Source organism: Myotis lucifugus, unplaced genomic scaffold (assembly GCF_000147115.1).
Source record: "Myotis lucifugus unplaced genomic scaffold, Myoluc2.0 scaffold_539, whole genome shotgun sequence".
In the NCBI taxonomy this organism is placed as follows: Eukaryota; Metazoa; Chordata; class Mammalia; order Chiroptera; family Vespertilionidae; genus Myotis; species Myotis lucifugus.
In genome coordinates, this window is record NW_005871587.1 from 28,685 (window position 1) to 41,869 (window position 13,185).

Sequence of the window (13,185 nt, forward strand, 5' to 3'; positions counted from 1 at the left end):
GGGGTAGGCAGTCGCGGGGCCGCGGTGGGCTCACTTCCTCCCCTCCTCTGGGCTTCGGTGGGGGCTTTTGGGGGGCATGCGCAGTCCCATCCGCCCCCCCCCCCCCCCGCGTTTGTGAGCGCCCAGGGCCCAGGGGGCACCGTGGACCCATTGGCCACCGATCAAGAGACTGACCAGGGGCCTTGGCCGGGAGAAGGGGCCCGCGGCGCCCTGGGCCCAGGGGAGGAGGCGCCCCGCGGGCACAGTGGAGGGGCAGCCGGCCAGCCGCAGCCCGCTGACCCTGCGCCTTGGCACGTTCCGGGCTGGACGTGGGGGAGGCGCGGGAGAAGGTGGTGTAACCGTGACCTGCACGGGGCTCCCTGCCTTCCGAAGCGCTGGGGCGAGGGTCCGGGGGACGGGCCACCCCTCCTCGAGCAAGCCAGGCAGCTCATTTCAGTTCTTGACAGGGGCGGTTATGGGAATGAAAACAGGAGGTGAATCTGAGCTGAGCCCCGGAAAGATAAGACGGAGAACCTGGGGAGCCCCTTGCAGGTCTCCCCCGCCCCCCACCTTTTCCCAAGCAGGACCTTTCAAAACACCACTCATGCCCTGGCTTTCCAGGCTCCAGAAGACCCTCCTTTCTGTAGTCATCATCTGTCATTACCCTCTTCCCGGGTTGTCGCTCTCTTTCTGCCTTTGAGCCTTTGCACTTGCGGTTCCCTCACCTGGAAAACCAACTCCCACCCACACCCGCTTTCATATATTCATTCTTTTTGTCTCAGCTCCACCAGAGGCTTGGACCGCCCAGTTTAAAGTAACTGCCCCCAAGTCACACTGTCAATGCTGCTGTCATTTTCTTCATGACTCCAGTTTCTACTCAAATCTTGTTTATTTATGGCCATTTCCTCCCAGGTGTCAGCTCCAGCACAGTTTATGTCTTTGTCACTGCTATGTCCCCGGTGCCTAGAACAGTGCCTGGCACACGGTAGCTGCTCAATAAATGTTGGTGAAATGAATGAAAGAAAGAGTGAGCTGGACATGATCTAGGAAGGGAAGGGCCAGTAAACCGCTGGAACAGAGTGAGCAAAGGGAAGAGGACAGGGGCTGACTGTGGAGGGCTTGGCAGGTCCTTTGGTTTTACTCATGCTATAGGGAGTTGGGGATTCTGAGCAGGGGAGGGACATCCTCTGACGTGCTTTAAGATGGACCTGTGGGCTGGTGAGGCTATGGGACATTTAGCAAGAACAAATGGATGCTGCTTCCCCTGGGCTTGTCAAGGAAAACTGGTCTAGGAGTCACTGTATTTTTAAAAAGGAGGCCTGGCCCCAGGCCCTGTCCCCAGCCCTGTGCTCTCCCTCCTCCAGGCCCCTGAGTGTCAGTGGTGGTGTTGTCCCTTGTCACCTGGAACCCCATGCAGCCGGAACCCGGGCCTAGCGGGGCTGGGGTCCACACCCGATTTCTGCCCCTGAGGTCGCAGCGCCCTGAGGGTTCAGGGGACACAGTGATGTACGCCTCCACCGAGTGCAAGGCTGAGGTGACACCCTCCCAGCATGGCAACCGCACGTTCAGCTACACGCTGGAGGACCACACCAAGCAGGCCTTCGGAATCATGAACGAACTGCGGCTCAGCCAGCAGCTGTGCGATGTCACGCTTCAGGTCAAGTACCAGGACGCACCCGCTGCACAGTTCATGGCCCACAAGGTGGTTCTGGCCTCATCCAGCCCTGTCTTCAAGGCCATGTTCACCAACGGGCTGCGGGAGCAGGGCATGGAGGTGGTGTCCATCGAGGGCATCCACCCCAAGGTCATGGAGCGTCTCATCGAGTTCGCCTACACAGCCTCTATCTCCATGGGTGAGAAGTGCGTGCTCCATGTCATGAACGGTGCCGTCATGTACCAGATCGACAGTGTCGTCCGTGCCTGCAGTGACTTTCTGGTGCAGCAGCTGGACCCCAGCAATGCCATCGGCATCGCCAACTTCGCTGAGCAGATTGGCTGTGCTGAGCTTCACCAGCGTGCCCGAGAGTACATCTACATGCACTTCGGGGAGGTGAGTGAGGGGACGGGACCTGGAGCAAGGCTTGGGGGTGGTATGAGAAGGACCAGGGACCAGGGGTGGTCATCACTCTCTCCCTTGAGATATGAAGGGTGAAGGCAAGCAGCTGGAGAAGAGCGGAGCTCTGAGCTTCTAGTGTACACACCTAGGGCGGCTGGGAAGCAGCCGAGGCGAGTGAGACCTTCGTGGGTATCTGGGCTCCCTGAGTGGGGATAGGATGCAGCCAACATGACAGCAGCTCAGCCCTGGTGTGTGCAGAGCAGGGCCCGGCATTTCAGCAGTCAGCAAATATTTATTGAAGACCCATGACATGCTGCTGACTGCAAATGTGACCCTTAGACGTGTTTTCTTTGGTTCACGCAGTGTCATCCTATGTTCTTGGTTTCGTTTTCATTTTTAAGTGGAGGAAGTTGTGAAAGCAGAAATAATAAGCGCTTGAGCCTTTGCTGTGGGCCAGCCTGTGTTCTAAATGATTTCCATCCTTTAAATCACTGAATCTTCTTAACTATCCCAGGAGGAAGTGTGCGTTGGAGGGCTTTCCTAAAAGTATTCAAAATCCTCCGTCAGTGGCTGGGACCAGCTGGGGTAGACATTACTCTGGTCACCATTTCTCTTCTTCCCTCTCCACCACATGTGGGGTTGACCAGTTGTCCCGAGGATCTGGACAGCTAGCTTCCAGAAAGGCAGTCTGCAAACAGGCTTTTCCACTGCCCTGCATTGTGCTTGTTGAAGGGATTGCCTGGGCTTGGAGCACCTGAACGGTGGTCACCTGCTGATGTGGGGTCTATTTTTATAGACCAGTGCCTGACAGGAAGGATTTGCCCCAGGACCCTGTATGTCCTTGGAGCAGCCCCTTATGAGCTACTGATATAATCCCCTTTATAGAGGAGGAAAATGAAGGCATGGAATGTTTCAGATATTCGCCCAAAGTCATCCAGTTAGAAGGTAGGGAGCCAAAATTACAACTCAGGTTGCTTTCTTCAGAGCCTGCACTTTTTTTTTTCTAGAATATTCTATTGCTATTATTTTTTCCTTTTTAAAAAAAAATGTTTTTATTGACTTCAGAGAGAAAGGGAGAGGAGAGAGAGCTAGAAACATCAATGATGAGCAAATCATTGATTGGCTGCCTCCTGTACGTCCCCTACTGGGGATCGAGCCTGAGACCCAGGCATGTGCTCTTGACCGGAATCGAACCTGAGACCCTTCAGTCTGCAGGCCGACGCTCTATCCACTAAGCCAAACCGGCTAGGGCTATTTTTTCCTTTTTAGTAAATATGCCATTTTGAAAAAGTAATATCATTTAAAAATAAAAAAAGGTAGCCCTGGCCAGGTAGCTCAGTTGGTTAGAACGTTGTCCCCATATGCCAAGGTTGTGGGTTTGACCCCCTGTCAGGGCACATACAAGAACCAACCAGTGAATGAATGCATAGATAAGTCGAGCAACAAATCAATGTCTGTCTCTCTCTCTCTCTCAAAATAAATAAATAAAAATTTAAAAGGTAATGTTCTTATAGTTCAAACAAAAAATGAAACAAAGATACACGGTACATTGTGTCTTTACCCGTTTACCTGAGTACTTATGTACTACATGCCTGGCACATGGTAGTAACTCCTTTAATCCTCACCAATGAGTTCATCCTATTCAAACTCCCATTTTACAGACGAGGAAACAGATTGTCAGAGGCAGGTTGAGTGACTTGTCCAAGGTCACTCCAGTTGAGGCATTGGGGGGAGACACAGGAGTCAGCCTGTCACGCTAACACCCTTGCAGGTGGCCAAGCAAGAGGAGTTCTTCAACCTGTCCCACTGCCAGCTGGTGACCCTCATCAGCCGGGATGATCTGAATGTGCGCTGCGAGTCTGAGGTCTTCCATGCCTGTATCAACTGGGTCAAGTACGACTGTGAGCACCGACGCTTCTATGTACAGGCGCTGCTGCGGGCCGTGCGCTGCCACTCGCTGACGCCCCACTTCCTGCAGATGCAGCTGCAGAAGTGTGAGATCTTGCAGTCAGACTCCCGCTGCAAGGACTACCTGGTCAAGATCTTCCAGGAGCTCACCCTGCACAAGCCCACGCAGGTGATGCCCTGCCGGGCGCCCAAGGTGGGCCGGCTCATCTACACGGCTGGTGGCTATTTCCGCCAGTCACTCAGCTACCTGGAGGCCTACAACCCCACTGATGGCACATGGCTCCGGCTGGCAGACCTGCAGGTGCCGCGAAGTGGCCTGGCAGGCTGCGTGGTGGGCGGGCTGCTGTATGCCGTGGGCGGCCGGAACAACTCGCCTGATGGCAACACCGACTCCAGCGCCCTGGACTGCTACAACCCCATGACCAACCAGTGGTCGCCCTGTGCGCCCATGAGTGTCCCACGCAACCGAATCGGGGTTGGGGTCATCGATGGGCACATCTATGCTGTTGGTGGCTCCCATGGATGCATCCACCACAACAGTGTGGAGAGGTGAGTAGCAGGGCCAGAAGGGGTGGGCTCAGAGGGTCCCCCAGCTGACAGGTCCCAAGCCATTGGCATTGGAGATTCCTCCTATTGTTGGGTGCCTGTCTCTACAGCCTGCTTTCAGGTAGTAGAAACCTCAAATTAAAGCTAAATTCGCGGGAGACTTCTAGTGGTGACCTGGGATGATGTGTCTGGGCCTGGGAACTGCGTACAGGGCCATCACAAAATCATACAGCTCCTCTGTGCAGACTTGGAAAGAGTTCCATCAGGTTGAAATGGATGTAATATGCTAATTTTGTTAAAACGCAACCCCTCACTGTCGTCAGTCCCAAAATTGTTGTAATAGAGTCTGCGGTCTGGTATGTGGCAAGTGCCCTCTTCGATGTGGCGCCCTGGTCCAGGGCAAGCCTGCCCTGCTGTGCGTAGTGACCCCGTGTTTAGGGGCCAAGCATATTGGACTTTGGACTTTTGCATAGTTTCCAGAAGTGAGATCCAGGATATAGTTCTCACCTGGAGAACTTGTTAAACTCCCCAGCCTACTGCTGGAGCTGTGGAGGTCTGGCATTGGTGGGTGGGTTTGGAGCAAGGCTGGGGAATGGAAATTTTAAATAAATGCCCCAGAGGTTTCTAATGCCTGTGGTCTGTAACTAGGATGATGGGATGATGCATCACCCTTAATAGGCTATTTTTGAGGAAAAAAAAGAAAAAGGACACTATTAATTATTCCAGGAGCACAGGCATGAACTGGAGTTGCCCAGGCCCCTCTCTCTCTGAGATCAAACTTTAAGAAAAAACATCCTGGGAGGTAGCCTAGTTGTTAGAATTGGGGTTCTGTTGTCCGAGGGGGCTGGGTCAGACCCCAGCTCCATTGCTTTTTTGATTCCACGGGTTTTTTGATGTCCCTGATGTACCACTTAACCCCTTTGTGCCTCCATCTTATCATCTTTGAAGAGAGGTGACAATAATGAGGACCCCTTGCCCACTAGGCTGGAGCATTGGTGAGAGAGCACACATAAGACTCAGCACAGGGCTTGGAAGTGGTCTGATGAAGCCAGCAGGGTCCAGCAGGGGTGTGTGTGTGTGTGTGTGTGTGTGTGTGTGTGTGTAAAACCTTGAGCACATGACAGCTATGAACCTCAGTTTCCTTATCTGGAAAAGGGAGCTACTGATAACTTGCACCTTAGAGAACAATCGTGAGGATTAAAGAGCTAGACCTAGTAGAGTAGACCTAGTGGAATACTGGGCTTTAGGAAGTGCTCCTTGGAGGACGGCTGTGACTGCTGCTGTCGTTGTTATTGTGCCTTGCAGGTATGAGCCAGAGCGTGATGAGTGGCACTTGGTGGCCCCAATGCTGACTCGAAGAATCGGGGTGGGAGTGGCTGTTCTCAACCGGCTGCTCTATGCCGTTGGGGGCTTTGACGGGACGAACCGCCTCAACTCAGCCGAATGTTACTATCCAGAGAGAGATGAGTGGCGAATGATCACACCCATGAACACCATCCGAAGTGGGGCAGGTGGGTGGGGGCTGAGGGGAGGGGATCATGGAGGATCCCCCTCCCAGCCCCGGGAGTGAGACTTGGCCAGGCCTGAGTGAAGCCTGTTGTTTCCATCTTGAATACCCTGTGGCACACACAGGAGAGCTAGATTCTGACAGAATTCAAGTTCCTCTTTCCTGGCTTAGTTTCTGAAGGGTCCTTTGGGAGAGGGAGGAGGGAAGGGCCCCCCAAGAAGGTGGTGGCTGGGGCCCCCCAGGCCAGGCCCCGGAGTCACCCTCTCTTCTTGGTGTGGTTTAGGAGTCTGTGTCCTGCACAACTGTATTTATGCTGCTGGGGGCTACGATGGTCAGGACCAGCTGAACAGTGTGGAGCGCTACAACGTGGAGACAGAAACGTGGACTTTCGTAGCTCCCATGAAGCACCGGCGAAGTGCCCTGGGGATTACTGTGCACCAGGGGCGCATCTATGTTCTCGGTGAGGCCCTGGGCGTGGGGACCTGGGTAGAGAAGACGAATTAAGTGGCCTCGTCTTTGGGGGGCTGGCTCAAGTCACATAGGAAGGCTTCTGGTGGTTTCTTCCTCCTTTTCTTTCCCCTGCCCTTGGAGGCAGTGACCGTCTCCGCTGCTATCCCTGCAGGGGGCTACGACGGCCACACATTCCTGGACAGCGTGGAGTGTTACGACCCAGACACGGACACCTGGAGCGAGGTTACCTGCATGACATCTGGCCGGAGCGGTGTGGGCGTCGCTGTCACCATGGAGCCCTGCCGGAAGCAGATCGACCAGCAGAACTGTACCTGTTGAACCACTTTGGTTTTCTTGGGCAAAAAATGGTCCCATCAAGAGTATTGTTTTTGTACAAAAACAGGGACAAAAGAAAAGCGACAGAGCAAATGCGTGTCCACCAGGATGCGAGGCTGGGATGCCCTAGTGTTAGAATGACTACTTGGAAGGAAAAAGACCAGAGTGGGAGCCCGTGAGCCCGTCAGAATAGTCCCAGGAATGTCCAAGAGGAGGGGGGGGCGTCCAGCAGGGTGGGTTCCTGGGAAAGAAAACCTCCCATCCACTATCCCAAGACGAGGCCTGGGTCCCACACCAGCAGACGCCACCTCCCTTTGGGGTGAAAGCAAGTCCTGAGGTCGGGCTGGTTTTTGTCCCCTGTGTCTCTGTGATTGGTTCCTAGAGGACTGGGAAGGAGCCAGCTGAGGCCTTGGGGGTGAGGCCCTTCAGGAGGTAGGGACCCCAGGATGCGCCTGTACATAGAAACCACTGGATATTTTTTGTCCTGGACAGTCACTTTGTTGATAAGTAACCCTGTAACTTTCCAATGAAAATAAAGAACAAGCTAACTAGTGTCTTCTACCTCGACTCTCGGCTCGAGATCTTGAACCCGAGGACAGAAAAGACTCTTCTCCTGAAATGCACTCGAGTCTTTGATTTAGGTCTTAGATTTGAAACCAGTTTGTTAACTCTGCCCATTGCCTCTTGATATGTAGGGCATCTTTCTCCCGTAGGCAAGACACACAGGGCTCACTCTATCACTTTGGGCTGCTTTGAAGACAATGACCTAACTCCTGACACATCTCCCGGGCCCTGAGGTTAATTTCATATGTGCACACAGTTTCTATTTTAGGGCAAACCGTCCCCAACATGCTTTCCAAATTTGGTGAAAATCTACCTGGTCATTTTAGTGTACTTCAGGAACACAGACTGCGCCTTTTCTTTTATTGAAGTGCCTTTAATAAAAAAGACGGGTTTGGGGAATTTTCTTAGACAAAGGGCTCAATAGTCTGGTCTCTTGAACAATATGTGTGAAGGCAGTATGTGTTCTGGATCTTCTGCCAGTCAACTCTATTCATTTTGTGGGGGTGGGAAATAAAATGAAGTGTGGTCTCCACTATAGGCTTACCTGAGATACCGTGGGTCTGGTTCCAGACCGTCACAAAGTGAGTCACTGCTGTTTTGCTGGTGGAGCATCTTGCCTTCAATTTGTAAAAAAAAAATAAAAAAAAAAATGCAATGCCAGGGAAGCACAATGAAACAAGATATGCCTATATTGGGGAATTCACAGGTTCTTCCAAGTAGCTTAGAGAGGAAACATTGATTCCTTCCCTTCCAGGGAAAACCTCATACCTCCGTCTGTGGCTTCACTCACTCAACTCACCTGAAGGCTACCTTAGCTGTGCTCAGTTCTCTAGTCCTGGGCCAAGGTTTTTATGGAACAAGGAAATACATCTATGTTGGCTGCATTGAATGAATAGGGGAGGACTAGGAATTGTAAACAATACCTGGATAGCCTTTTAGTATAAAGTGTTTTTGCGGACTGAAGGGTCCCAGGTATGATTCCGGTCAAGGGCATGTACATTGCTTGTGGTCACATCCCCAGTGGGGGGTGTGCAGGAGGCAGCTGATCAATGTTTCTAACTGTCTATCCCTCTCCCTTCCTCTCTGTAAAATATCAATAAAATATATATTTTAAAAAAGCATCAGGCCTTAAAAAAATACTGCTTTGAGCTAGGAAGCATAAGCCTGTATACTTTACAGATGAGAAACGGGTTCAGAGAAGTGACTTGCCCAAGGTCACATGACCACTAAGTGGTGGAATTCAGATTCAACCTGTGGGTACACCAAAGCAGCCATTCTCAGCCACAACACACCCTCCCCTATGCTTGTGAGAATGGATACTAAAGAGCTCCCGTGGGGTCAATGTGTATAGCAGTGAAAGTTCCAAAAACAGTGATCTGGAGACTTACATGTAATGCAATTGCTAGAAGCCACAGCACCTACCCCAGAGTTGAGTTTCCTTTCAGAGAGGTTAGATCCCGGGTCTTGAGGTCAGGTTTAGGTGACTTAGTAAAGCAGTTTAGGTATCAGCAGTTAGGTGAAGTTTCTTATCTTCAAAAATGGTACTTTGACACCTACTGTGTACTTACCTATGAGAGCAACTGGACCAACAAAGGTATTTACATTCACTTCCCAAATCCACAAAACAACTTTAAAATAAAAATCCTAACTCTCCTAGACAGTGACCAAGCCCCAAATGACCCCTGCCCTCATGGTAATAACAGCTTAGCAGGGGAGTAGGGTAACCAGTTCATCTCAGCTTGCCTGGATTTTCCCAGTTTGGACACTGAAAGTCTGGCATCCTAGAAATCTGTCTGTCTCAGGTAAACGGGGACCATTGGTCACTCAAGGAAAGCCAGATGCTGAAGCAATGTTACAAACATGCTGAATGGCAAATAGATGTGGGTCACAGTTACATTCACATTTTTAAAAAATATATTTTATTGATTTTTTACAGAGAGGAAGGGAGAAGGAGCAGGATAGAGAGTTAGAAACATCGATGAGAGAGAAACATCGATTCAGCTGCTTCCTGCACACTCCCTACTAGGGATGTGCCCGCAACCAAGGTACATGCCCTTGACCGGAATCAAACCTGGGACCCTTCAGTCCGCAGGCCGACGCTCTATCCACTGAGCCAGGGTGTTACATTCACATTTTAAAAGTTGATGGCTCTGGGAGCTAGGTGGGAAGGTTTGGCTGGGGATGAGAGTGGATGGGGAACATTCGGCAAATGGCTGTGGGAATGGAGAGAAGAAGAACCTACAGGTGAAGAGACTGGATCTGAAAGGTGAAGAATCAGGAATCATCCTGGATGGTTTCAAGCTTAAACAGCTAGGAGTAGGGAACCTTGGAGGAGGCTAGTTATGGAAGGGAAGTGACAATGGCTTGGGGTGTGTGAAGTTTGAGGTCTCACGATACAATTGTTTTAGGAAAGCGCACAGATTTGTCTAGCCCTCAGTCTTTGATGCTCTCAACAAAAAGTTCTTGAATGGTTGTTCTGTGCCAGACATGAAGTGGGGTGTTCAGACACAATGAGGAGCAAGCAGGACACTGTTTCTCATAGAGCTGGAGTTAGTAACATAAAGTTTACATAATCATGTTCGAAGGTAGCTCTCCAAAGGACAGAAGCATGACCCCTAGGTCAGAGGTCCCAAGAAAACATTCTTTAAAAAATATATATTTTATTGATTTTTTACAGAGAGGAAGGGAGAGGGATAGAGAGTTAGAAACATCGATGAGAGAGAAACATCAATCAGTCCTCAGGCTGACACTCTATTCACTGAGCCAAACCAGTTAGGGCCCAAGAAAACATTATTTTAAAAAAATAAAATATTTTTATTGATTTTTAGATAGAGTTGATGGGCAGGGAAGAGAAACATCCATCAGCTGCCTCCTGCATGCCCCCTACTGGGGCTGTGCCCTGACCAGGAATCGAACTGGCAACCTTTTGGTGCCCAGGACGATGCCCAACCAATTGAGCCACACCAACAGGGCCCAAGGAAACATTCTTGAGGAAGGGTTTTTCTCACTGAAATCCAGAGGATTGATGAGTGTAAACTAGATGAGAGAAAGGGGCAAAATTCTGGACAGAGAAAGCATCAAGTGCAATGGTCTTATAGCATTGAGAATCAAATCTAGACAAAACTCTGAGAAGAGGAACATGGTGCCAAAGAGGCTAAACAAAGGTTGGCAGGGGGCCAGACCATACAAGACCTGTGTCCACTCTTATTTCTCTTTAGTTGTTAAATACCTAATATCTTTTTTTTTAATTAGAACATTACAGACATAGCTGAAATCTTACTATTTATTCATTTTAGTCCCCTCTAAATCTTAAAAAAAATTCTGCTGTAACGTTCTGTTTACTTCCATAAATGGCATAGTGCTGCTTGTATTATTCTGCATCTTGCTTTTCCCCCACTCAGTAGGACTTCTCAGTCTATCTGTAATGTCATATTCCGTTTATCAGCTCCCTGATATTTTATTTTTATCTCTTCCATGATTGACAGACTTTTAGCTTGTTCCAGTTTCTCAGAATCACAGAAAAGGCTGCAATGCCCACTCTTAATCATGTCTCCTTGGGCACAAGTGTGTATATTTCTCCAAGTGGATACTAAGAAGTGGAACTTACTAGATCATAGCACAGCTTTACTAGATGCTGCTAGATTGCCCTCCAAAGTGGCTGTAACAAATCATAGTCCCGATGCATTCTAGAAGTTTCTTACACATTTATACACACATTTATGACTTTTCTTTGATAGGTTTTCCATTTTAAGAACGACTTGTGGTTCTTGACATTTCCATTTGTTAAGTTACTGTCTCCTGCCCATAAACTAATTATTCTGCCTAAGTTAATCAGGATTGGTTTTTTTTTTATATATATATTTTATTGATTTTTTACAGAGAGGAAGGGAGAGAGATAGAGAGTTAGAAATTTTCTTCAAATATGTTTGTTTTGTTTTTGCATTATTTTAAAATCCATCTGGAATTTATTGATATGTATGATAAGAAGTAGGAAGATAGCCCGGGCTGGCGTGGCTCAGTGGTTGAGTGGCGACCTATGAATCAGGAGATCACTATTGGATTCCTGGTCAAGGCACACGCCGGGTGTGGGCTCCATCCCCAGTGTGGGGTATGCAGGAGGCAGCCAATCAATGATTCTCTCTCATCATTGATGTTTCTATCTCTCTATCCCTCTCCCTTCTTCTCTGAAATCAATAAAAATATATTTGTAAAAAAGAAGTAGGAGCCCTAACCGGTTTGGCTCAGTGGATAGAGCATCGGCCTGTGGACTGAAGGGTCCCACGTTCGATTCCGGTCACGGGCATGTACCTTGGTTGCGGGCATATCCCCAGTAGGGGGTGTGCAGGAGGCAGCTGATCAATGTTTCTAACTCTCTATCCTTCTCCCTTCCTCTCTGTAAAAAATCAATAAAACGTATTTTTTTTAAAAAGTAGGAATATAATTTTATAAGGATAGCTGATTGCTGCCAAACCATTATTTTTCAAACCATTTCTTGACTAATTCATTTTCTACCTATAGTTTTCAGATGCTATTCCTTTTTTACACTAAATTCCCATATATGCATGGGACTCTTTATTCTTTTTTAATTTTTTACTTTTTATTCTGTTTTGTTGACATAAACACTCATTTTTTACACCAATTTGTTTTAGTTATTAGTTTTATAACCTGTCTTAATATCAGATAGAACAAGTACCCCCCCTTCCATTTTTCTTTCTTAAAAAAAAATAACAGTATGGGCTATTATTGCATATTTATTCCTCTCTATGAAGTTCCATGGAAAATCAAATTTTGTATTGGATTGCATTAAAGTGATTGAGTTGGGGAGAGAGAATATTTTTAGAATATTAGATCTCTCCATTTATGAACTTAGTATACTTCTCTGTTTAGTGAAGTCTTCTTTGCTCTTCTCAGGAAACTTTATAAGATCTCCACAAAGAGCTTGCAATGTGTTTGCTCATGGAAATTTTATAAAGTTTTGCTGCTATTATCAATGGGATCTTTATTCCTGGATCCTTTTAAATTGATATTTCTCATATATATGAAAGTTGTTGATATAGATATATTGCTCTTCTACTGACCTCTTTGCTGAATTCCCTTATTAATTCTACTAGTTTGGATTATTTTCAGTAGACAATAAAATCACAAGCAAATAATGATAGTGTAATGTCATTTTCCAATTGTTACCCATTTATTGCTTTTTCTTGTCTTACTATTAGCTAAGACCCACTGTAATGTTGATTAATGGTGGAAATAGTGGGTATAGTTGTCTTATTCCTTTTAAAAAATATTCTTATTGATTTTAGAGAGGAAAGGAGAGGGAGAGATGGATAGAAACATCAATGATGAGAGAGAATCATTGATTGGCTGCCTCCTGCATGCACCCTACTAGGGATCGGGCTGGCAACACTGACCAGAAATTGAACCGTGACCTCCTGGTTCATAGGTCAAGGCTAAACCACTGAGCCATACCAGCCAGGCTATAGTTGTTTTATTCCTAACTATAAGGCAACTGATTCTAATGTCCAACATTAAATCTGATATTTGCCAAAAGACTTTCTGTAATCTATGCCTTAAGTTTTGCTGAAAACTTTATCAAGTTCAGGAAGCTCCCTTCTATACCTAATTTTTTAAAATCATAAATGGGTGTTGAATTTTTCAGAGGTCTATTATTTCAGAAGTCTTTTAGGTGAGTGCCAAAGAACTGAATTTCTAACAAGTTCCCAGTTGATGCTGATGCCACCTGTTCAGGGAACACACTTTGAGACATACGAGTGTAGAACAAGAACAATGGGTTAAAGGCAAATTCTGAGAAACATTTAAGGAGTAGATGGGAGTAAGA

General features: G+C 47.9%; 1 protein-coding gene across 4 annotated transcripts; it reads left to right on the forward strand.

The window, feature by feature from the left end:
- Positions 1–115: 115 nt before the first annotated feature.
- Positions 116–7,343, forward strand: KEAP1 (kelch like ECH associated protein 1). Of its 4 annotated transcripts, none has more exons than XM_023745342.1 (5): positions 122–2,029; positions 3,807–4,492; positions 5,795–6,000; positions 6,280–6,456; positions 6,592–6,933. In XM_023745342.1, exons 1-5 carry the CDS (start codon positions 1,391–1,393, stop codon positions 6,783–6,785), a joined length of 1,902 nt encoding a protein of 633 aa, XP_023601110.1. In that variant the 5' UTR covers positions 122–1,390; the 3' UTR covers positions 6,786–6,933. The 4 variants fall into 4 exon arrangements, with proteins under 4 accessions (XP_023601111.1, XP_023601110.1, XP_014301932.1 ...); XM_006104046.3 differs by having other exon boundaries at positions 128–2,029; positions 6,619–6,933; XM_023745343.1 differs by lacking the exon at positions 5,795–6,000 and having other exon boundaries at positions 116–2,029; positions 6,592–7,343.
- The last annotated feature ends 5,842 nt before the right edge of the window (positions 7,344–13,185 follow it).